At 42.9% G+C, this 27,695-nt stretch overlaps 2 protein-coding genes across 2 annotated transcripts in view; both read right to left on the bottom strand.

Annotated features, from left to right (window-relative positions):
- LOC128686355 (allene oxide synthase-lipoxygenase protein) overlaps positions 1–27,695 on the bottom strand; it is a 180,351-nt gene that overhangs the window by 140,270 nt on the left and 12,386 nt on the right. The window lies entirely within an intron of this gene.
- Positions 15,766–22,498, bottom strand: LOC138852823 (uncharacterized). The gene is made up of 2 exons (XM_070085892.1): positions 20,976–22,498; positions 15,766–16,063 (listed from the first exon to the last, which is right to left on the bottom strand). The coding sequence occupies exon 1, from the start codon at positions 22,424–22,426 to the stop codon at positions 21,317–21,319; it is 1,110 nt and encodes a 369-aa protein (XP_069941993.1). The 5' UTR covers positions 22,427–22,498; the 3' UTR covers positions 15,766–16,063; positions 20,976–21,316.

Below are 27,695 nucleotides of genomic sequence, written 5' to 3'. Positions count from 1 at the left end.
CCTCAGTCGTCACCACCTCAGTTGTCACTACTTCAGTCGTCACCACCTTAGACGTCACCACCTCAGTCGTCACCACCTCAGTCGTCACCGCCTCAGTCGTCACCACCTCAGTCGTCACCGCCTCAGTCGTCACCGCCTCGGTCGTCACTACCTCAGTCGTCACCGCCTCGGTCGTCACTACCTCAGTCGTCACTACCTCAGTCGTCACCACCTCAGTCCTCACTACCTCAGCCGTCACAACCTCAGTCGTCATCACCTCAGTCGTCACCACCGCAGCATGCACCGGTGTCACCAGCCCCGCCACAGACAGCAGTGCCACCGGCCCCGTCACAAGCAGCACAGAGCCAGGAAGGGACCTACGCATTAACACCGGGAGTGGTGGCTCAGGACACTCTTGAAAGACTATGATGCAGTGCTGTTGCTGATCAGGTTACGCCTCTCAGCCCTTCATATGTTAATGTTGTTATTAGCACACACACACACATACACACGCACACACACACACACACACACACACACACACACACACACACACACACACACACACACACACACACACACACACACACACACACAAACACAGGAGCAAGTTCCTAACACCTGCCGCCCATGTTGACCCAGCATATAATAGGTACCTGGGGTGTCAGTATGGTGTTCTGGGTAGCAGTGAATTTTGTTTGACGTCGATACTTGTCCAGTGAGTGAATATGCAACGAGAAAAACTCACTTTAAGCATAAATATTTGACATATTATTGACGATATCAACTCAGTCCTCCACTGTTGCAACATTCATGTATGACTAACTTTGCAACTTACTATTTTCTTATTGCAAAGAGCGCCGCATACTTCCTTCAGTGGCTACGACCATTGATTACAAGGCGCTTGTGTTTGTAATAAATATTAATGGTACTAGTTTTACATTTCTGTACACTGCTACTTTCTGGAATACAGTGTTAGTGTGTGTTTATCTTGCTCTCAGCACACACACTTGACACTTTCTAGGTTACAGTTGCTGTACCAACCTGCCACACATTCGTGTAACTTTAATGAAACGACCACCGCTTTCTATTACTTCCTATCTCATTGTTGTCTAAGACAGTGACAGTGGAGTTCTTCAGAGGTCTAGCCATGGGGTGTCTAACACTGTAGGCTCCCACCATGAGAATGGGGTTACTCAGAGAGCTAATCATGGGGTGTCTAACACTGTAGGCTCCCACCATGAGAATGGGGTTGCTCAGAGAGCTAATCATGGGGTGTCTAACACTGTAGGCTCCCACCATGAGAGTGGGGTTACTCAGAGAGCTAATCATGGGGTGTCTAACACTGTAGGCTCCCACCATGAGAATGGGGTTACTCAGAGAGCTAATCATGGGGTGTCTAACACTGTAGGCTCCCACCATGAGAATGGGGTTACTCAGAGATCAAACCATGGGGTGTCTAACACTGTAGGCTCCCACCATGAGAGTGGGGTTCCTCAGAAATCTAACCATGGAGTGTCTAACACTGTAGGCTCCCACCATGAGAGTGGGGTTCCTCAGAGATCTAACCATAGAGTGTCTAACACTGTAGGCTCCCACCATGAGAGTGGGGTTCCTCAGAGGTCTAACCATGGGGTGTCTAACACTTTAGGCTCCCATCATGAGAGTGGGGTTCCTCGAAAGGTCTAACCGTGGGGTGTCTAACACTTTAGGCTCCCATCATGAGAGTGGGGTTCCTCGAAAGGTCTAACCATGGGGTGTCTAACACTTTAGGCTCCCATCATGAGAGTGTGGGTTCTTCAGAGGTCTAACACTGTAGGCTCCCACCATGAGAGTGGGGTTACTCAGAGATCTAACCATAGAGTGTCTAACACTGTAGGCTCCCACCATGAGAGTGGGGTTCCCCAGAGATCAAACCATGGGGTGTCTAACACTGTAGGCTCCCACCATGAGAGTGGGGTTCCTCAGAGGTCTAACCATGGGGTGTCTAACACTTTAGGCTCCCATCATGAGAGTGGGGTTCCTCGAAAGGTCTAACCATGGGGTGTCTAACACTTTAGGCTCCCATCATGAGAGTGTGGGTTCTTCAGAGGTCTAACACTGTAGGCTCCCACCATGAGAGTGGGGTTCCTCAGAGATCTAACCATAGAGTGTCTAACACTGTAGGCTCCCACCATGAGAGTGGGGTTCCCCAGAGATCAAACCATGGGGTGTCTAACACTGTAGGCTCCCACCATGAGAGTGGGGTTCCTCAGAGGTCTAACCATGGGGTGTCTAACACTTTAGGCTCCCATCATGAGAGTGGGGTTCCTCGAAAGGTCTAACCATGGGGTGTCTAACACTTTAGGCTCCCATCATGAGAGTGTGGGTTCTTCAGAGGTCTAACACTGTAGGCTCCCACCATGAGAGTGGGGTTCCTCAGAGATCTAACCATAGAGTGTCTAACACTGTAGGCTCCCACCATGAGAGTGGGGTTCCTCAGAGATCTAACCATGCAGTGTCTAACACTGTAGGCTCCCACCATGAGAGTGGGGTTCCTCAGAGATCTAACCATGGAGTGTCTAACACTGTAGGCTCCCACCATGAGAGTGGGGTTCCTCAGAGATCTAACCATGGAGTGTCTAACACTGTAGGCTCCCACCATGAGAGTGGGGCTCCTCAGAGGTCTAACCATGGGGTGTGAGCGAAACGTTGTTTTAATGAAAGCTTAGGCCCTTTTATGAGTTTTCGACCACTTGTCGGCCCGCTTTGTCTTCCACCTGGAGTACTCTCTTGATGTAAGTCTAGTGAAGAGGACCTCAGCGTGAGGCCGAAAATAAATTACCCATTTCAATAAGTGTTTCATTTGAACCGGAATCATTCTTAAAGGCAGACAGAATGGTATAAATGACACTTAGACGACGTTTCGACTACTGTGTGGGAGAAACGCTGCGACTAGTAAAGGTATGCATTGCACCTCCAGTTCTATTGTCTTCACATAGATTAGCTTGTGACACCGACCTGTCTTTACTGCAGCTGTGTTTGTTACACGTGTCTTTATTACACGTGTCATTACACGTGTCTTTATTACACGTGTCTTTATTACACGTGTCATTACACGTGTCTTTATTACACGTGTCTTTATTACACGTGTCTTTATTACACGTGTCTTTATTACACGTGTCTTTATTACACGTGTCTTTATTACACGTGTCTTTATTACACGTGTTTTTATTACACGTGTCTTTATTACACGTGTTTTTATTACACGTGTCTTTATTACACGTGGCTTTATTACACGTGGCTTTATTACACGTGGCTTTATTACACGTGTCTTTATTACACGTGTCTTTATTACACGTGTCTTTATCACACGTGGCTTTATTACACGTGTCTTCATTACACGTCTCTTTATTACACGTGTCTTTATTACACGTGTCTTTATTACACGTGTCTTTATTACACGTGTCATTACACGTGTCTTTGTTACACGTGTCTTTATTACACGTGTCATTACACGTGTCTTTATTACACGTGTCTTTATTACACGTCTCTTTATTACACGTCTCTTTATTACACATGGGTTTATTACACGTGTCTTTATTACGTGTCTTTATTACACGTGGCTTTATTACACGTGGCTTTATTACACGTGGCTTTATTACACGTGTATTTATTACACGTGGCTTTATTACACGTGGCTTTATTACACGTCTCTTTATTACACGTCTCTTTATTACACATGGCTTTATTACACCTGTCTTTATTACGTGTCTTTATTACACGTGGCTTTATTACACGTGGCTTTATTACACGTGGCTTTATTACACGTGTATTTATTACACGTGGCTTTATTACACGTGTCTTTATTACACGTGTCTTTATTACACGTGTCTTTATTACACGTGTCTTTATTACACGTGTCTTTATTACACGTGTCTTTATTACACGTGTCTTTATTACACGTGGCTTTATTACACGTGTCTTTATTACACGTGGCTTTATTACACGTGTCTTTATTACACGTGGCTTTATTACACGTGTCTTTATTACACGTGGCTTTATTACACGTGTATTTATTACACGTGTCTTTATTACAAGTGGCTTTATTACACGTGTATTTATTACACGTGGCTTTATTACACGTGTATTTATTACACGTGGCTTTATTACACGTGTCTTTATTACACGTGTCTTTATTACACGTGTCTTTATTACACGTGTCTTTATTACACGTGGCTTTATTACACGTCTCTTTATTACACGTCTCTTTATTACACGTGTCTTTATTACACGTGGCTTTATTACACGTGGCTTTATTACACGTGGCTTTAATACACGTGTATTTATTACACGTGTCTTTATTACACGAATCTTTATTACACGTGGCTTTATTACACGTCTCTTTATTACACGTGTCTTACACGAAACTTTATTACACGTGGCTTTATTACACGTGGCTTTATTACACGTGGCTTTATTACACGAGTATTTATTACACGTGGCTTTATTACACGTGTATTTATTACACGTGGCTTTATTACGTGGCTTTATTACACGTGGCTTTATTACACGTGTCTTTATTACACGTGGCTTTATTACACGTGTATTTATTACACGTGCCTTTATAACACGTGGCTTTATTACAGGTGTATTTATTACACGTGTCTTTATTACTCCTGGCTTTATTACACGTGTATTTATTACGCGTGTCTTTATTACACGTGTCTTTATTACACGTGTCTTTATTACACGTGTCTTTATTACACGTGTCTTTATTACACGTGGCTTTATTACACGTGTATTTATTACACGTGTCTTTATTACAAGTGGCTTTATTACACGTGTATATATTACACGTATCTTTATTACACGTGGCTTTATTACACGTGTATTTATTACACGTGGCTTTATTACACGTGTATTTATTACACGTGTCTTTATTACACGTGGCTTTATTACACGTGTATATATTACACGTGGCTTTATTACACGTGGCTTTATTACACGTGTATATATTACACGTGTCTTTATTACACGTGGCTTTATTACACGTGTCTTTATTACACGTGGCTTTATTACACGTGTATTTATTACACGTGTCTTTATTACACGTGGCTTTATTACACGTGTATATATTACACGTGGCTTTATTACACGTGGCTTTATTACACGTGTCTTTTTTACACGTGGCTTTATTACACGTATTTATTACACGTGTCTTTATTACACGTGGCTTTATTACACGTGTATTTATTACACGTGTCTTTATTACACGTGGCTTTATTACACGTGTCTTTATTACACGTGCTTTATTACACGTGGCTTTATTACACGTGGCTTTATTACACGTGTATTTATTACACGTGCCTTTATTACACGTGTATTTATTACACGTGTCTTCATTACACGTGGCTTTATAACACGTGTATATGTTACACGTGGCTTTATTACACGTGGCTTTATTACACGTGTCTTTATTACACGTGGCTTTATTACACGTGGCTTTATTACACGTGGCTTTATTACACGTATATTTATTACACGTGTCTTCATTACACGTGGCTTTATTACAAGTGTATTTATTACACGTGTCTTTATCACACGTGGCTTTATTACACGTGTATATATTACACGTGGCTTTATTACACGTGGCTTTATTACACGTGGCTTTATTACACGTGTATATATTACACGTGTATATATTACACGTGGCTTTATTACACGTGGCTTTATTACACGTGTATATATTACACGTGGCTTTATTACACGTGGCTTTATTACACGTGTATATATTACACGTGGCTTTATTACACGTGGCTTTATTACACGTGGCTTTATTACACGTATATATTACACGTGGCTTTATTGCACGTTTCTTTATTACACGTGGCTTTATTACACGTGTATATATTACACGTGGCTTTATTACACGTGGCTTTATTACACGTGTATATATTACACGTGTATATATTACACGTGGCTTTATTACACGTGGCTTCATTACACGAGTATATATTACACGTGGCTTTATTACACGTGGCTTTATTACACGTGGCTTTATTACACGTGGCTTTATTACACGTGGCTTTATTACACGTGTATATATTACACGTGGCTTTATTACACGTGTATATATTAAACGTGGCTTTATTACACGTGTATATATTACACGTGGCTTTATTACACGTGGCTTTATTACACGTGGGTTTATTACACGTGGCTTTATTACACGTGTATATATTACACGTGGCTTTATTACACGTGGCTTTATTACACGTGTATATATTAAACGTGGCTTTATTACACGTGGCTTTATTACACGTGTATATATTAAACGTGGCTTTATTACACGTGTATATATTACACGTGGCTTCATTACACGAGTATATATTACACGTGGCTTTATTACACGTGTATATATTACACGTGGCTTTATTACACGTGGCTTCATTACACGAGTATATATTACACGTGGCTTTATTACACGTGGCTTTATTACACGTGTATATATTACACGTGGCTTTATTACACGTGGCTTCATTACACGAGTATATATTACACGTGGCTTTATTACACGTGTATATATTACACGTGGCTTTATTACACGTGGCTTCATTACACGAGTATATATTACACGTGGCTTTATTACACGTGGCTTCATTACACGAGTATATATTACACGTGGCTTTATTACACGTGGCTTCATTACACGAGTATATATTACACGTGGCTTTATTACACGTGGCTTTGTCTTTATGCGTGTTTGTTTTTTTACATAAATTTTACTTCCTCTTCTTAAATAAATAGACAAATTTACCGAAACGTTTTAAACATTTCTTTAGGCAAATGCATGCAGCTAGTTAGACTGGGAGTGGGGGGAGGGGGTCATAGGTCGTCTGCAGTTATCAACAGTGAGGGGAAACGGTGTTCGTCACGTCCTCTTGTGTTTAACAAAGTGAATGGTACGACTGGTGGTGTTTCCTGTACAACCACCAAATACACCGCATTTTCCACGTCTCTGAATCCCTACATGAATATTACTTTACCTCCACTCCAACACTAGATCTAATCCTAAGAAAAAAGTAGTTGTCGCCAACCTTAACACAAACAATTCTATTGGATATTCAAGCCCCTAGCACTCAAAACCTCTCTTACCTCTATCTTCTCTTTTCACCAAGCCTTTCTGAGACTACCACTGCCCCTCCTTCCCCTCACCCAGATTTATGTGGCTGCTCTAGTCATCCTATTTTGTTCCATCCTCTCTAAATGTCCAAACCACCTCAACATTTCCTCCACAGTCCTCTGGATAATACTTCCTATTACCTTGCACCTTATAGTCTCCAAGTGACAAACTCTCTGCCTTATGTTCACACCGCACGTTGCTCTCTAACACGATAACTCGACTGCCTCCAGCCTCCTCCTTGCTACAACGTTTAAAACCCATGCTTCACACCCATGCTTCACACCCATGCTTCACACACATGCTTCACACCCATGCTTCACACCCATGCTTCACACCCATGCTTCACACCCATGCTTCACACCCATGCTTCCCACCCATGCTTCACACCCATGCTACACAACCATGCTACACACCCATGCTACACAACAATGCTACACACCCATGCTACACACCCATGCTACACACCCATGCTACACAACCATGCTACACACCCATGCTACACAACCATGCTACACAACCATGCTACACAACCATGCTACACACCCATGCTACACAACCATGCTACACAACCATGCTACACAACCATGCTACACACCCATGCTACACAACCATGCTACACAACCATGCTACACAACCATGCTACACAACCATGCTACACACCCATGCTTCACACCCATGCTACACAACCATGCTACACACCCATGCTACACAACAATGCAACACACCCATGCTACACACCCATGCTACACACCCATGCTACACAACCATGCTACACACCCATGCTACACAACCATGCTACACAACCATGCTACACAACCATGCTACATAACCATGCTACACAACCATGCTACACAACCATGCTACACACTCATGCTACACAACAATGCTACACACCCATGCTACACAACCATGCTACACACCCATGTTACACAACCATGCTACACACCCATGCTACACAACCATGCTACACAACCATGCTACACAACCATGCTACACAACCATGCTACACACTCATGCTACACAACAATGCTACACACCCATGCTACACAACCATGCTACACACCCATGCTACACAACAATGCTACACAACCATGCTACACAACCATGCTACACAACCATGCTACACAACCATGCTACACAACCATGCTACACACTCATGCTACACAACCATGCTACACAACCATGCTTCACAACCATGCTACACAACCATGCTTCACAACCATGCTACACAACCATGCTACACAACCATGCAACACAACCATGCTACACAACCATGCTTCACAACCATGCTACACAACCATGCTACACAACCATGCTTCACAACCATGCTACACAACCATGCTACACAACCATGCTACACAACCATGCTACACAACCATGCTACACAACCATGCTACACACCCATGCTACACAACCATGCTACACACTCATGCTACACAACCATGCTACACACCCATGCTACACAACCATGCTACACACCCATGCTACACACTCATGCTATACAACCAGGCTACACAACCATGCTACACACCCATGCTACACAACCATGCTACACACTCATGCTACACAACCATGCTACACACCCATGCTACACACTCATGCTACACAACCATGCTACACACCCATGCTACACAACCATGCTACACACCCATGCTACACAACCATGCTACACACCCATGCTACACACTCATGCTATACAACCAGGCTACACAACCATGCTACACAACCATGCTACACACCCATGCTTCACACCCATGCTACACACCCATGCTACACACCCATGCTACACAACCAGGCTACACAACCATGCTACACAACCATGCTACACACCCATGCTACACAGCCATGCTTCACGCCCATGCTACACAACCATGCTACACATCCATGCTTCACACCCATGCTACACACCCATGCTATACAACCATGCTCTACAACCATGCTATACAACCATGCTGTACAACCATTCTATACAACCATGCTATACAACCATGCTATACAACCATGCTATACAACCATGCTGTACAACCATGCTATACAACCATGCTATACAACCATGCTATACAACCATGCTATACAACCATTCTATACAACCATGCTATACAACTATGCTGTACAACCATGCTGTACAACCATGCTATACAACCATGCTATGCAACCATGCTATACAACCTTGCTATACAACCATGCTATACAACCATTCTATACAACCATGCTATACAACCATGCTATACAACCATGCTATACAACCATTCTATACAACCATGCTATACAACCATGCTATACAACCATTCTATACAACCATGCTATACAACCATGCTATACAACCATTCTATACAACCATGCTATACAACCATGCTATACAACCATTCTATACAACCATGCTATACAACCATGCTATAGAACCATTCTATACAACCATGCTATACAACCATGCTATACAACCATTCTATACAACCATGCTATACAACCATGCTATACAACCATTCTATACAACCATGCTATACAACCATGCTATACAACCATGCTATACAACCATGCTATACAACCTTGATATACAACCATGCTATACAACCATTCTATACAACCATGCTATACAACCATGCTATACAACCATGCTATACAACCATGCTATACAACCATTCTATACAACCATGCTATACAACCATGCTATACAACCATGCTATACAACCATGCTATACAACCATGCTATACAACCTTGCTATACAACCATGCTATACAACCATTCTATACAACCATGCTATACAACCATGCTATACAACCATGCTATACAACCATGCTATACAACCATTCTATACAACCATGCTATACAACCATGCTATACAACCATTCCATACAACCATGCTACACAACCATGCTATACAACCATGCTATACAACCATTCTATACAACCATGCTATACAACCATGCTATACAACCATGCTATACAACCATGCTATACAACCATGCTATACAACCTTGCTATACAACCATGCTACACACTCATGCTATACAACCAGGCTACACAACCATGCTACACAACCATGCTACACACCCATGCTTCATACCCATGCTACACACCCATGCTACACACCCATGCTACACAACCAGGCTACACAACCATGCTACACAACCATGCTACACACCCATGCTACACAACCATGCTACACACTCATGCTACACAACCATGCTACACACCCATGCTACACACCCATGCTTCACACCCATGCTACACACCCATGCTACACACTCATGCTATACAACCAGGCTACACAACCATGCTACACAACCATGCTACACACCCATGCTTCACACCCATGCTACACACCCATGCTATACACCCATGCTACACAACCAGGCTACACAACCATGCTACACAACCATGCTACACACCCATGCTACACAGCCATGCTTCACGCCCATGCTACACAACCATGCTACACACCCATGCTTCACACCCATGCTACACACCCATGCTATACAACCATGCTCTACAACCATGCTATACAACCATGCTGTACAACCATTCTATACAACCATGCTATACAACCATGCTATACAACCATGCTCTACAACCATGCTATACAACCATGCTATACAACCATGCTATACAACCATGCTATACAACCATTCTATACAACCATGCTATACAACTATGCTGTACAACCATGCTGTACAACCATGCTATACAACCATGCTATACAACCATGCTATACAACCTTGCTATACAACCATGCTATACAACCATTCTATACAACCATGCTATACAACCATGCTATACAACCATGCTATACAACCATGCTATACAACCATGCTATACAACCATGCTATACAACCATTCTATACAACCATGCTATACAACCATGCTATACAACCATGCTATACAACCATGCTATACAACCATGCTATACAACCATTCTATACAACCATGCTATACAACCATGCTATACAACCATTCTATACAACCATGCTATACAACCATGCTATACAACCATGCTATACAACCATGCTATACAACCATTCTATACAACCATGCTATACAACCATGCTATACAACCATGCTATACAACCATTCTATACAACCATGCTATAGAACCATTCTATACAACCATGCTATACAACCATGCTATACAACCATGCTATACAACCATGCTATACAACCATGCTATACAACCTTGATATACAACCATGCTATACAACCATGCTATACAACCATGCTATACAACCATGCTATACAACCATGCTATACAACCATGCTATACAACCATGCTATACAACCATGCTATACAACCATGCTATACAACCATTCCATACAACCATGCTATACAACCATGCTATACAACCATGCTATACAACCATGCAACATCGCCTTCCATGAAACTCGTGGAGTCTATGACGACCAATATTCCATAATACAAAAATTAACGCAACACTTTATTAGGCAACACCGGAAACACATGTGTTGTAAACACATTTTTATCTAAACGCAACGATAAGTATTACCCCCTAACCCCCCCCCTCCTCTTTCCCCCAAATGAAGACATTCATTCATGCGTTGACTCCTGTCTCTCTCTTCCTCCCCCTTCCCTGTCATCTCCCTTGTTCTCTCGCTCTGTCTTTTCACTTTGTCAGTCCTACCAGCAAGGACGGAGGATCGAGCAGTGGGGCCCAGACCTTCTTGCCATCCATAAAGTCCACGTTACCGCTCTCTCTCTCTCTCTCTCTCTCTCTCTCTCTCTCTCTCTCTCTCTCTCTCTCTCTCTCTCTCTCTCTCTCTCTCTCTCTCTCTCTCTCTCTCTCTCTCTCTCTCTCTCTCTCTCTCTCTCTATATTTTTTTTTATTTTTTTTTTTTTTTTTTTTTTTTTTACACAGGGTTTGACAAGGTTAAGGATCCCTAGCTTTATTGACAGCTATTTACAGGTTAAGGATTCCTAACTTTATTGGCAAGCTAAGAGCTGTTACCTACATCAGCTCATTTGAAAGCATTTTTATTGTTATGAGACATACAAGTAGGGAACAGGATGAAGTTGGAGCCATCTGTGGGCCAGCATTTTCATTTGATCAACTGACGTTATCTCGTTGACATCATTATGCTGTACGAATGTGTTCCATACTCGAGTCATCCTGGGTATGTATGATCTCAGATGGAGTGATGTTCTGGAGAAGGGTACAGCAGAGTGAAGTTGCTGCTTTCTGCCCGTCTTGTGGCATAAAAGCTTGTTTCACGCTGTCCTCGAAGTGGATCCAAGTGTGGTATTTTGACAATATTGGCCTTATACATAACAGTAAGGCCACCCACATCCCTCCTATGTTGAAGGCTCTGCTGAAATGACAGATCTATCCAGGATGGGTCCAGGCGAGAGATGAGACGTCTTGCTCTCTCTACTCTGTCAAGAAGTCGCAGATGAGAGGCAAACCAAGAAAGTGGAGCATACTCAAGGTGTGAGCGTACTTGTGCCTCGTACAGAATCTTGCAACCCCTACTGTCAAGCAGATGCGAGATACGGCGAAGTGCTGTAAGCTTCCTGGCTGCCTTGTTTGCAAGATTTACAACATGGTTCTTCATGGTTAGTTTGAAGTCAAATTTCACCCCAAGGATATCAACTTCTTCTCCAGGTGCCAACATCGTCCCATTCATCCTTACTACTGCACCAGCATTACCATCATGGTGCCTAGAGACGATCATCATTTGCGTTTTCTCAGGTGCAAATGTTACTTGCCATCTATTTCCCAAGCTGATATAGCTCTCAGCTGGTGATTGATGTAGCTTAGAGCAGCTGGCATTTCTTCTCTTGGATAAGTGAATGTCAGTGTACAGTCGTCTGCGTATGCATGTGATTCTGGGATGAGATGAAGAAGGTCGTTGAAGTAGACATTCCATAACAGTGGTCCCAGCACACTTCCTTGTGGAACGCTTGCCCCAATAGGATGCCTTGCTGATTCCGTTCCATTGAGGACTACACTTAGAGATCTACCATGAAGGTAATCACTGAGGAGACATAGCGTAGAGCCTGTAATTCCCAGTGCTTGAAGTTTTGCTAAGAGGCCCTGGTGCCACACCCGGTCGAAAGCGCCAGCAATGTCCAGTGCTACCACACAGCTACTTTGGATTCATCCAGTGACTGGTGCCACTTAGTGGAGAGGTTTAACAACAGATCAGCAGCAGAGTAACCTTTCCTGAAGCCATATTGACGATCACAAAGTAGTGAGTGGTAGTCAAAAAATCTGTCATTTGTCTTGAGATTATTGTCTCAAGGATCTTACCAGTGATTGACAGGAGTGACACTGGTCTGTAGTTGCTGATTTCTGCTCTGCTCTTCTTTTTGTGAACAGGTACTACATTTGCCTCTTTCCATGGAGAGGGCCATTTACACTGTACTAGGCAGTGCTGAAAGATGCGAGTTAGAGGTGCTGCTAGCTGGTCTGCACATCTTCTCAACAATCTTGTCTCTCTCTGTCTCTCTCTCTCTGTCTCTGTCTCTCTCTCTCTGTCTCTCTCTCTCTGTCTGTCTCTCTCTCTCTCTCTCTGTCTCTCTGTCTCTCTCTCTCTCTCTCTCTCTCTCTCTCTCTCTCTCTCTCTCTCTCTCTCTCTCTCTCTCTCTCTCTCTCTCTCTCTCTCTCTCTCTCTCTCTCTCTCTCTCTCTCTCTCTCTCTCTCTCTCTCTCTCTCTTCGTGCCTCACTATACATAATCTGACACCATCAATAATCTGCCACTCACCATCAGTAATCTGACACCATCAATAATCTGACACTCACCATCAATAATCTACCACTCACCATCAATAATCTGACACTCACCATCAATAATCTGACACTCACCATCAATAATCTGACACCATCAATAATCTGCCACTCACCATCAATAACCTGACACTCACCATCAATAAACTGACACTCACCATCAGTAATCTGCCACTCACCATCAATAATCTGACACCATCAAATATCTGACACCATCAATAATCTGCCACTCACCATCAATAATCTGACACCATCAAATATCTGACACCATCAATAATCTGACACTCACCATCAATAATTTGCCACTCACCATCAATAAACTGACACTCACCATCAATAATCTGCCACTCACCATGAATAATCTGACACTCACCATCAATAATCTGACACTCACCATCAATAATCTGGCACTCACCATCAATATTCTGACACTCACCATCAATAATCTGACACTCACCATCAATAATCTGACACTCGCCATCAATAAACTGGCACTCACCATCAATATTCTGACACTCACCATCAATAATCTGACACTCACCATCAATAATCTGACACTCACCATCAATAATCTGGCACTCACCATCAATATTCTGCCACTCACCATCAATAATCTGACACTCACCATCAATAATCTGACACTCACCATCAATATTCTGCCACACACCATCAATAATCTGACACTCACCATCAATAATCTGACACTCACCAATCTGACACTCACCATCAATAATCTGGCACTCACCATCAATAATCTGACACTCACCATCAATAATCTGACACTCACCATCAATATTCTGCCACTCACCATTAATTATCTGAAACCATCTACTCTGGTGGAGGTTAAGGCATCAGTTCCCACAATAAACTGTCTGCTTGAAAAATACAAATCAGGATTTGTAGATAATTCAGCTTGGAGAACACAACTTCGACTGTCAGCTTGAAGAACACAACCTCAACTGTCAGCTTGAAGAACACAACTTCGACTGTCAGCTTGAAGAACACAACCTCAACTGTCAGCTTGAAGAACACAACCTCAACTGTCAGCTTGAAGAACACAACCTCAACTGTCAGCTTGAAGAACACAACCTCAACTGTCAGCTTGGAGAACACAACTTCGACTGTCAGCTTGAAGAACACAACCTCAACTGTCAGCTTGAAGAACACAACTTCAACTGTCAGCTTGAAGAACACAACCTCAACTCAGCTTGAAGAACACAATCTCAACTGTCAGCTTGAAGAACACAACCTCAACTGTCAGCTTGGAGAACACAACTTCGACTGTCAGCTTGAAGAACACAACCTCAACTGTCAGCTTGAAGAACACAACTTCAACTGTCAGCTTGAAGAACACAATCTCAACTGTCAGCTTGAAGAACACAACCTCAACTGTCAGCTTGAAGAACACAACCTCAACTGTCAGCTTGAAGAACACAACCTCAACTGTCAGCTTGGAGAACACAACTTCGACTGTCTGCTTGAAGAACACAACCTCAACTGTCAGCTTGAAGAACACAACCTCAACTGTCAGCTTGAAGAACACAACCTCAACTGTCAGCTTGAAGAACACAATCTCAACTGTCAGCTTGAAGAACACAACCTCAACTGTCAGCTTGAAGAACACAACTTCAACTGTCAGCTTGAAGAACACAATCTCAACTGTCAGCTTGAAGAACACAACCTCAACTGTCAGCTTGAAGAACACAATCTCAACTGTCAGCTTGAAGAACACAACCTCAACTGTCAGCTTGAAGAACACAACCTCAACTGTCAGCTTGAAGAACACAACCTCAACTATCAGCTTGAAGAACACAACCTCAACTGTCAGCTTGAAGAACACAACCTCAACTGTCAGCTTGAAGAACACAACCTCAACTGTCAGCTTGGAGAACACAAAATGGACTGTACCTCCACTTGTGGAAAGTCTTTACAGTATGGCTCTGGTGGCCTGGTGGTTAACGCTCTCGCTTCACACGGTGAGGGCCTGGGTTCGATTCCCAGCCAGAGTAGAAACATTGGACGTGTTTCTTTCCACCTGTTGTCTATGTTCCCCATCAGTAAAATGGGTACCTGGGTGTTAGTCGACTGGTGTGGGTCGCATCCTGGGACACTGACCTAAGGAGGCCTGGTCACAGACCGGGCCGCGGGGGCGTTGACCCCCGGAACTCTCTCCAGATAAACTCTCTCCAGATATGTTCATGTGTTGGGCTGATAAAGGCACTGGGTAACGAAACGTCAACAGAGTAAAGGTAGCCAGGTGTTGCACATGTGTCTAATTCATCAATAATGTCTGTGTATGTTGATGCTGTAAACTACCTGCACTTCCGCTGGTGGGGGATGTTTTGTATTCTGTTTCACTTGGTGTATCACATTCCTATGTCTCACTCTTCCGTGATGAGAAAAGATGGGGTCCTTCCCCTCCCGTGTTGAGAGAGAGGCTGGGGTCCTCCCCTCTTTCCGTGCTGAGAGAAGCTGGGGGCCTCCCCCCTTTCCGTGCTGAGAGAGGCTGGGGTCCTCTCCCCTTTCCGTGCTGAGAGAGGCTGGGGTCCTCCCCCCTTTCCGTGCTGAGAGAGGCTGGGGTCCTCCCCCCTTTCCGTGCTGAGAGAGGCTGGGGTCCTCCCCCCTTTCCGTGCTGAGAGAGGCTGGGGTCCTCCCCCTTCCGTGCTGAGAGAGGCTGGGGTCCTCCCCCTTCCGTGCTGAGAGAGGCTGGGGTCCAACCCCCTCCCATGCTGAGAGAGGCTTGGGTCCTACCCCTCCCATGCTGAGAGAGGCTGGGGTCCTCCCCCCTTCCATGCTGAGAGAGGCTGGGGTCCTCTCCCCTTCCATGCTGAGAGAGGCTGGGGTCCTCCTCCCTTAGTCACGCCTCTCTCAGTGAGTCAAGTGGGAAATCCGTAGTGACGTCAGTCCGCACAGCGTTCCAGGGGAACTGTATCGGGAGTGTAGCTGCACAGACAGGGAAGGACTCTCCTAGTACTGTGAACAGTGGTAACAGCACAGTACACACTATGTGCTAGTAACAGTGCTGTACTGCGTACTTGTAACAGTGCAGTACTGTGTGCTAGTAACTGTGCTGTACTGTTCTGTGTGCTAGTAACAGTGCTGTACTGTGTGCTAGTAACAGTGCTGTACTGTGTGCCAGTAACAGTGTTGTGCTGCGTGCTAGTAACAGTGCTGTACTATGTGCCAGTAACAGTGTTGTGCTGTGTGCTAGTAACTGTGCTGTACAGTTCTGTGTGCTAGTAACTGTACTAGTAACAGTGCTGTACTGCGTGCTTGTAACAGTACAGTACTGTGTGCTAGTAACTGTGCTGTACTGTTCTGTGTGCTAGTAACTGTGCTAGTAACAGTGCTGTACTGTGTCCTAGTAAGAGCGCTGTACTGTGTCCTAGTAACAGTGCTGTACTGTTCTGTGCTAGGAACAGTGTTGTGCTCTGTGCTAGTAATAGTGCTGCACTTTGTGCTAGTAACAGTACTGTACTGTGTGGTAGTAACAGTACTGTACTGTGTGGTAGTAACAGTACTGTACTGTGTGCTAGTAACAGTGTTGTGCTGTTCCGTGCGCTAGTAACTGTGCTGTGTTGTTCTGTGTGCTAGTAACTGTGCTGTGTTGTTCTGTGTGCTAGTAACTGTGCTGTGTTGTTCTGTGTGCTAGTAACTGTGTTGTGTTGCTCTGTGTGCTAGTAACTGTGCTGTGTTGTTCTGTGTGCTAGTAACTGTGCTGTGCTGTTCTGTGTGCTAGTAACTGTGCTGTGTTGTTCTGTGTGCTAGTAACTGTGCTGTGTTGTTCTGTGTGCTAGTAACTGTGTTGTGTTGCTCTGTGTGCTAGTAACTGTGCTGTGTTGTTCTGTGTGCTAGTAACTGTGCTGTGCTGTTCTGTGTGCTAGTAACTGTGTTGTGTTGCTCTGTGTGCTAGTAACTGTGCTGTGTTGTTCTGTGTGCTAGTAACTGTGCTGTGCTGTTCTGTGTGCTAGTAACTGTGCTGTGTTGTTCTGTGTGCTAGTAACTGTGTTGTGTTGTTCTGTGTGCTAGTAACTGTGCTGTGTTGTTCAGTGTGCTAGTAACTGTGCTGTGTTGTTCTGTGTGCTAGTAACTGTGCTGTGTTGTTCTGTGTGCTAGTAACTGTGCTGTGTTGTTCTGTGTGCTAGTAACTGTGCTGTGTTGTTCTGTGTGCTAGTAACTGTGCTGTGCTGTTCTGTGTGCTAGTAACTGTGCTGTGTTGTTCTGTGTGCTAGTAACTGTGCTGTGCTGTTCTGTGTGCTAGTAACTGTGCTGTGTTGTTCTGTGTGCTAGTAACTGTGTTGTGTTGCTCTGTGTGCTAGTAACTGTGCTGTGTTGTTCTGTGTGCTAGTAACTGTGCTGTGTTGTTCTGTGTGCTAGTAACTGTGTTGTGTTGCTCTGTGTGCTAGTAACTGTGCTGTGTTGTTCTGTGTGCTAGTAACTGTGTTGTGTTGCTCTGTGTACTAGTAACTGTGCTGTGTTGTTCTGTGTGCTAGTAACTGTGCTGTGTTGTTCTGTGTGCTAGTAACTGTGCTGTGTTGTTCTGTGTGCTAGTAACAGTGCTGTGCTGTTCTGTGTGCTAGTAACTGTGCTGTGCTGTTCTGTGTGCTAGTAACTGTGCTGTGTTGTTCTGTGTGCTAGTAACTGTGCTGTGTTGTTCTGTGTGCTAGTAACTGTGCTGTGTTGTTCTGTGTGCTAGTAACAGTGCTGTGCTGTTCTGTGTGCTAGTAACAGTGCTGTGCTGTTCTGTGTGCTAGTAACAGTTCTGTGCTGTTCAGTGTGCTAGTAACAGAACTGTGCTGTTCAGTGTGCTAGTAGCAGTGCTGTGTACTAGTAACCGTGCTGTGTTATGTGCTAATAACAGTGCTGCACTGTGTGCTAGTAAGAATTCTGTGCTAGTATATATATACTAGCATAGCACTCTTACTAGCACTGTTACTAGGTACTGGAGCTTTCTGACACAAATCTACCCAGGATGCGACCCACAGCGGTCACCTAACACATGTGCACCATATACCTCATTATAGTGGTAGGTGGGAAGGTGCAGCAGCTGGTGAACATAGGAACATAAAAAAGAAGGAACACTGCAACAGACCTACTGGCCCATGCGGGGCAGGTCCATGTCGCCCCCCGGTTTAGACCAATGGCCCACCCAGTCATGTCACCTCTGCCCCAGTAGCACAAGTTAGTCAGGTCCAATTCACACCCACCCACACCCACTCATGTATTTATCTAGCCAATTTTTAAAACTACACAATGTCTTAGCGTCTATGACGGTACTCGGGAGTTTGTTCCACTCATCCACAACTCTATTACCAAACCAATGCTTTCCTATATCCTTCCTGAATCTGATTTTTTCCAATTTAAAACCATTTCTACGAGTCTTGTCAAAGCTAGATATTTTCAGCACGCTATTTACATCCCCTTTATTTATTCCTGTTTTCCATTTATACACCTCAATCATATCTCCGCTAATTGTACGCCTTTCTAGAGAGTGCAGATTCAGGGCCCTCAGTCTATCCTCAGGGAAGATTTCTGATACATGAGATCAACTTTGTCATCCTCCTTTGTACGTTTTGCAGTGTATTTATATCCATTCTGTAATACGGTGACCAAAACTGAGCAGCATAATCTAAATGAGGCCTAACCAAGGATGTATAGAGTTGAAGAACAAGCTGATGATTTCTATTATTTACGCATCTTGATATGATGCCAAGGATTCTGTTAGTTTTATTGCGAAGGACACTGACACGTGTTTCTTATCACCAGGGAATCGAACCCCGGACTACGAGATTGCAAGTCGATCTCTCGCCCCAGAGAGAGAGAGGGAGAGAAGGGAGGGAGAGGGGGAGGGAGAGGGTGAGGGAGGGGTAGCAAGTCTTGCTGTCGTCCACACTGGGGGATCCCCACCAGACTTGACCTTGGAGCTTCTCTTGCATGTTCACGCTGACGCACAGCGTGAATATTCAGATTTCTGCTTCCTCTCACTCAATGAACTTCACCATTCCACACACTGTAAGATCCCAACCTGGGTTCACACACTGTAAGACAGCCTTCTCCACGTTTTATATATATATATATATATATATATATATATATATATATATATATATATATATATATATATATATATATATATATAGTATAAACCTTGGTAATAAATACCGACAAGTTGGTTTAGAAAGACACGTAAGCAAACACTATAACATATTTATTAGAAAACGTTTTCTAATAAATATGTTATAGTGTTTGCTTATATATATATATATATATATATATATATATATATATATATATATATATATATATATATTTATATATATATATATATATATATATATATATATATATATATATATATATATATATATATATATATATATATATATATATATATATATATATATATATGCAATAAGATCACAGTAAACAGGTGATTTCAGAATATGCAAAACAACCACTCTGAAAGAATAGAGAAATTCCAAGCGCTTTCGTGACTACTCACATTATCAAGGAACTATGAAAGTAAAGCATCCAAGGAAGCTATATAAGGGGTCTGGCCAACACCTCACTATCAGATCCCACAACGGTTAAAACACCTGACGCGCGCCGACCCAACTTGGATAGGTCCTATGCATAACTCACCCACAAACTATTCTACCCAAGAAAATTTAAAAATTATTATTTGTCCAGTGTATTATTAAATTCTTCCCAAATTCTATTAATTATAAATGGATCTAATTTATATAAACCAAAGGAAATATTCATATTATTGTCAAAACTGCTTTTTATGAAACAAGATTCAATTATATTCCTGTCGACCATGGACTTGCTTGATACTACTTTCTCAACTTTTTGAAAAATCAATTGGATGGTTAAAATCTCTTACATGAATAAATAGAGCACTGGAATCTTGTCCAGTTCTAATGCTATATTTATGTTGTTTTAATCTTAGTTCGAGATTTTTTCCAGTTTGACCGTTTACCTGGAGTTTACCTGGAGAGAGTTCCGGGGGTCAACGCCCCCGCGGCCCGGTCTGTGACCAGGCCTCCTTAGGTCAGTGTCCCAGGATGCGACCCACACCAGTGGACTAACATCCAGGTACCCATTTTACTGATGGGGAACATAGACAACAGGTGGAAAGAAACACGTCCAATGTTTCTACTCTGGCTGGGAATCGAACCCAGGCCCTCGCCGTGTGAAGCGAGAGCGTTAACCACCAGGCCACCAGAGCCCTAATAAACTTTATCGCAAATTTTACAAGGAATCTTATAGACACATCCATCAGCATTTTGGGGGAAATTCTTTATCAAAAATTTTTTTACTGTATCAAGATTTTTGAATACAACTTTAATATTAAAAGTCTTAAGAAGAGAAGGCATATCAACCAAGTTTTCATGGTAAGAGAGAACCAACATATTTTTAGTTGAATAAGGCTAGTTGTCCCTTTTTGGATTGTAAAAAGTATTTCTAGCAACTTTAAAAGATTTATCAATTACATTTCTTGGGTATTTTAAATCATTACCTATTTTATAAATTTTGGATATTTCCTCATCTATGAACTCAGGACTACAAATTCGTAAAGCTCTCAAAAACATTGATGAGAAAACAGACAGTTTGACTCTATCTTGATGCGAGGAATAATAGTGGACATAGGAACAGTTATTTGTAGGTTTTCTGTAAATTTTAAATTTGAATTCATTATTACCCTTAATAATTAAAACATCTAGAAAAGGCAATGAGTTATTTTCATCAAACTGAACAGTAAAGTTTATAGAATGGGCTAAGCTATTTAATTTTCCAAGGAAATGGTGTATATCTACATTTTTGGGCATAAGACACAAAATATCATCAACATATCTGAACCATTTAGCTCTATTAGGGAGGATTGTGTTAAGCAGCCTTGTTTCAAAAAATTCCATGTATAGGTTACTAAGAACAGGTGAAAGAGGATTTCCCATTGCCATACCAAACTTCTGAGTGTAAAACCTATCATTAAATACAAATTTTGTATCAACAATGCAAAGTTTAATAAGTTTAATGATAGTAGGAACTGGCAATGGTAAATCATAGTTAACGAGTTCTTCAGATAAGAAACTTAATAAATCATCAACAGGAACTTTCGTAAACAAGGAAGTAACATCAAAACTAACCATGTTAAAATCATTTAAGTCAGTCAAGGAGCTTAATTTATCAACCAAGTCTATGTTGTTTTTAACATTAAAGTTAGAAATTTTGCCAACAATAGGGCTCAAACTATCAACAAGCCATTTGAATAATTTATATGAAACTGATCCTATGGAGCTAATAATTGGTCTGACTGGATTCCCTGGTTTGTGTGTTTTTATTAGTCCATACATGTAAGGTAAAGATGGATTAGTGGAAGTAAATTGTTTGACTAATTCATCTTTGCCTTTCAGTAGAAGTTTTATTGTTTTATTGAAATTGCTGTTAACGGTTTCTAGAGGATTTTTCCTAAGTTTAGAATAGGTTTCAGTATCATCTAAGAGATTATTCATTTTTTCTTGGTAATCATTTTCTTTCATAATTACTATTGCATTTATTTTGTCTGCTTTAGTAAGGCGCAAATTTTTATTGTTATTAAGTGTATCATAAGACTTAAAGTATCTTTGAGGGCAATTGGGAATGTTCGGTTTTAACATAGAGCTGTATACCATTCCTTTACTCTATTCTTTCAGAGTGGTTGTTTTGCATATATATATATATATATATATATATATATATATATATATATATATATATATATATATATATATATATATATATAATTCTTCCTCCGTAAGCCATGCGTTTTGTAAGAGGCGACTAAAATGCCAGGAGCAAGGGGCTAGTAACCCCTTCTCCCGTATAAATTACTAAATTTAAAAAGAGAAATTTTCGTTTTTCTTTTTGGGCCACCCTGCCTTGGTGGGATACGGCCGGTTTGTTGGGAAATATATAATATATATATATATATATATATATATATATATATATATATATATATATATATATATATATATATATATATATATATATATATATATATATATATATATGAGGCAGGATCCATACATAGCTTTAAGAAGAGGTATGATCAGGCTCGTGGAGCAGGGAGAGAGTGGGCCTAGTAGCGACCAGTGAAGAGGCGGGGCCAGGAGCTATGAGTCGACCCCTGCAACCACAGTTAGGTGAGTACACACACACACACACACACACACACACACACACACACACACACACAAATCTTCTGGAGTTTTATGACAAGGTAACAGAAGTAAGACACGAGAGAGTGGGGTGGGTTGATTGCATTTTCCTAGACTGCAGGAAGGTTTTTGACACAGTTCCCCACAAGAGATTAGTGCAGAAGCTGGAGGATCAGGCGCATATAACAGGGAGGGCACTGCAATGGATCAGGGAATACCTGACAGGGAGGCAACAACGAGTCATGGTAACTGAAGAGGTATCACAGTGGGTGCCTGTGACGAGCGGGGTCCCACAGGGGTCAGTTCTAGGACCAGTGCTATTTTTGATATATGCGAACGACATGATGGAAGGAATAGACTCTGAAGTGTCCCTTTTCGCAGATGATGTGAAGCTGATGAGAAGAATTAAATCGGATGAGGATGAGGCAGGACTACAAAGAGACCTGGACAGGCTGGACATGTGGTCCAGAAACCGGCTTCTCGAATTCAACCCTGCCAAATGTAAGGTCATGAAGATTGGGGAGGGGCAAAGAAGACCGCAGACAGAGTATAGGCTAGGTGGACAAAGACTACAGACCTCACTCAGGGAGAAAGACCTTGAGGTGACCATAACACCGAGCACGTTACCGGAGGCACACATCAACCAAATAACTGCTGCAGCATACGGGCGCCTGGCAAACCTGAGAATAGCGTTCCGATACCTTAATAAGGAATCGTTCAAGACACTGTACACTGTGTATGTTAGGCCCATACTGGTGTATGCAGCACCAGTCTGGAACCCACACCTGGTCAAGCATGTCAAGAAGTTAGAGAAAGTACAAAGGTTTGCAACAAGGCTAGTCCCAGAGCTCAGGGTAATGTCGTACGAGGAAAGGTTGAGGGAAATTGGACTGACGACACTGGAGGACAGAAGGGTCAGGGGAGACATGATAACGACATACAAGATACTGCGGGGAATAGACAAGGTGGACAGAGATAGGATGTTCCAGAGAGGGGACACAGAAACAAGGGGTCACAACTGGAAGATGAAGACTCAGACGAGTCACAGGGACGTTAGGAAGTATTTCTTCAGTCATAGAGTCGTCAGGAAGTGGAATAGCCTAGCAAGTGAAGTAGTGGAGGCAGGAACCATACATAGTTTTAAGAAGAGATATGACAAAGCTCAGGAAGCAGAGAGGGAGAGGACCTAGTAGCGATCAGTGAAGAGGCGGGGCCAGGAGCTGAGTCTCGACCCCTGCAACCACAATTAGGTGAGTACAATTAGGTGAGTACACACACACACACACACACACACACGCGCGCGCGCGCGCGCACAATCGGACGAGGATCAGGCAGGACTACAAAGAGAACTGGACAGGCTATAAGTCTGGTCCAGCAACTCGCTCCTTGAGTTTAACCCTACCAAATGCAAAGTCATGAAGATTGGGGATGGGCAAAGAAGACCGCAGACACAATATAGTTTAGATGGCCAAAGACTGCAAACCTCACTCAAGGAAAAAGATCTGGGGGTGAGTATAACACCGAGCACATCTCCTGAGGGGCACATCAATCAGATAACTGCTGCAGCATACGGGCGTCTGGCAAACCTACGGATAGCGTTCCGATACCTCAGTAAGGAATCGTTCAAGACTCTGTATACCATTTACGTCACGCCCATACAGTACCAGTTTGGAATCCACACCTGGTCAAGCACGTCAAGAAATTAGAGAAAGTGCAAAGGTTTGCAACAAGACTAGCCCCAGAGCTAAGGGGATTGTCCTACGAAGAAAGGTTGAGGGAAATCGGCCTGACGACACTGGAGGACAGGAAGGTAAGGGGAGACATGATAACGACATATAAAATACTGCGCGGAATAGACAAGGTGGACAAAGACGGGATGTTCCAGGGAAGGGACACAGACACAAGAAGTCACAATTGGAAGTTGAAGATTCAGATGAATCAAAGGGATGTTAGGAAGTATTTCTTCAGTCATAGAGTAGTCAGGCCGTGGAATAGCCTAGAAAGTGACGTAGTAGAGGCGGGAACCATACATAGTTTTAAGGCGAGGTATGATAAAGCTCATGGAGCAGGGAGAGAGAGGTCCTAGTAGCAATCAGCGAAGAGGCGGGGCCAGGAGCTATGAATCGACCCCTGCAACCACAAATAGGTGAGTACACACACACACACACACACACACACACACACACACACACACATGGTGTGAAGTTAATGAGGAGAATTAAATCAGATGAGGACCAGGCAGGACTTCAAAGAGACCTGGACAGACTGGACACCTGGTCCAGAAACTGGCTTCTCGAATTTAATCCTGCCAAATGTAAAGTCATGAAGATAGGGGAAGGGCACAGAAGACCACAGACAGAGTATAGGCTAGGTGGCCAAAGACTGCAAACGTCACTCAAGGAGAAAGATCTTGGGGTGAGTATAACACCGAGCATGTCTCCGGAAGCACACATCAATCAGATAACTGCTGCAGCATATGGGCGCCTGACAAACCTGAGAACAGCATTCCGATACCTTAGTAAGGAATCATTCAAGACACTGTACACCGTGTATGTCAGGCCCATACTGGAGTATGCAGCACCTGTTTGGAACCCGCACTTGATAAAGCACGTCAAGAAACTAGAGAAAGTACAAAGGTTTGCGACAAGGTTAGTTCCAGAGCTAAGGGGAATGTCCTATGAAGAAAGATTAAGGGAAATCGGCCTGACGACACTGGAGGACAGGAGGGTCAGGGGAGACATGATAACGACATATAAAATACTGCGTGGAATAGACAAGGTGGACAAAGACAGGATGTTCCAGGGAGGGGACACAGAAACAAGAGGCCACAATTGGAAGTTGAAGACACAAATGAGTCAAAGAGATAGTAGGAAGTATTTCTTCAGTCATAGAGTTGTAAGGCAGTGGAATAGCCTAGAAAATGACGTAGTGGAGGCAGGAACCATACACAGTTTTAAGACGAGTTTTGATAAAGCTCATGGAGCGGGGAGAGAGAGGGCCCAGTATCAACCGGTGAAGAGGCGGGGCCAGGAGCTAGGACTCGACCCCTGCAACCACAAATAGGTGAGTACATGGATTTCTGGTCATGTAGCCTACTATTGAAGAAACTTTGGTTCACCCAGACTGATGGTGCTGGCACTGGGTGAACCAAGATGCCCACATTACTGGGGAAAGCGCTAAACCCGTTAGGGTCATACAACCCCTGAGAATGGGAAGCACTCCGACTCGATCTGTGAGAGAATTAATGAATCTTTGACTATTTAATGACTTAAAACCTCCATTATTTAGAAAGAAAACAACAAGTAAAGACTAATAGGTCTGATAGCTGAGTGGCAGCGCATTCTGCTCACAACCGGAAGACCTGAGTTCAATTCTGGGCTAGGGAAATACCGAAATCACGGTACAACTCTGTGTTGATCCAACCATTAATCACTCTCAAGGGTGAGTACTCGAAATAATTTTTCATGAATAAGACTAAACACTGACGACATCTCTACAGTTTCTGACGTAACCCTGACCCACCAGTTCGAACAAACTGTTGACATAATGACCGTGCACTCTGCTCCAGGCCCTGACTCGTGCAACTCCATATTCATCAAGGACTGTAACAAGCCGTTGTCTCGTGCCTTAAACATTGTGTGGACAAGTCTGGACCCAAGTATCATTCCACGGTCATTAAAACACCACCGACACAGTCCCATTCCACCAAATTGCCAGTAAAGCAATCGAAAAAAAAGAAAACTACAGACCGATAATGATATCATAATCAAAACTTTGAAAGCGTTTTAAGAAGCTGGACTGTCAGACATATGGAATCACAACAATTACATAAACCAGGTCAACATGGGTTCCAGAGGGACGCTCCTGCCTTTTGTGAATATTGGACCATTATAAAATGGTCTTGGGTACACTGGCAGACAAACAATATGCAATTGTAGTGTAGAGGGACTTTGAAAAAATCTTGGGCAAGTGTGACCATGGCGTAATAATACACACAATTGCTGGATAACTAAACATTCAAAACAAGAGATGCCGAGGCACTTGTCACTTGTTCAGTCTAGGCTGGAATATGCATACTAACGAGCCTCTTCAAGGCAAAAGAAATTGCAGTTCTAGAGAACGTCCAGAGAACCTTGTCTGTTCATATAAAACCAAGCAAGTAACTACTGGAAATGCTTCAAATCCCGAGAACTGTACTCCTTAGAAAGTAGGCGCGAAAGATACAATTCTGGCTGGATTGTATCCAAATCTGCACATTCAAATCACTCCACATGAAAGCAAAACGTAATGAAGACGGTGTAATAACTACACTAAGAATTTAATGTATGTAAGGGGACCAAGAATCTTAAAAACGATCCCTTCAATGAGTGGGATTGTCAACAAACCTCTCGCCGACTTCAGGAGGAAACTCGATAAGCTCCTTAGGTCAATTCCTGCGGTGTTTACGGTGGACTTTCTGCTGCTGGCAACAATAGCCTGGTCGATCAAGCCAGGAACCGGGAGACCTAGTCTGGGACCGGGCCGCTGGGGTAGTGACTCCTCGAAACAACTACAGGCAATGTACAGGTAACCGGAGTGAGCCATATGTACAAGTCTCCTAAAACTTTTA

The sequence above is a fragment of the Cherax quadricarinatus genome, chromosome 17 (assembly GCF_038502225.1).
Source record: "Cherax quadricarinatus isolate ZL_2023a chromosome 17, ASM3850222v1, whole genome shotgun sequence".
NCBI classification, from domain to species: Eukaryota; Metazoa; Arthropoda; class Malacostraca; order Decapoda; family Parastacidae; genus Cherax; species Cherax quadricarinatus.
The sequence above is the reverse complement of the archived record's forward strand: the minus strand, read 5'-3'. Positions and strand labels throughout refer to the sequence as shown.

What these genes read in the sequence shown, in the direction of transcription:
- LOC138852823 (XM_070085892.1), bottom strand. Translation starts at nt 22,426, where the DNA reads ATGAAAGAAAATGATTACCAAGAAAAAATGAATAATCTCTTAGATGAT.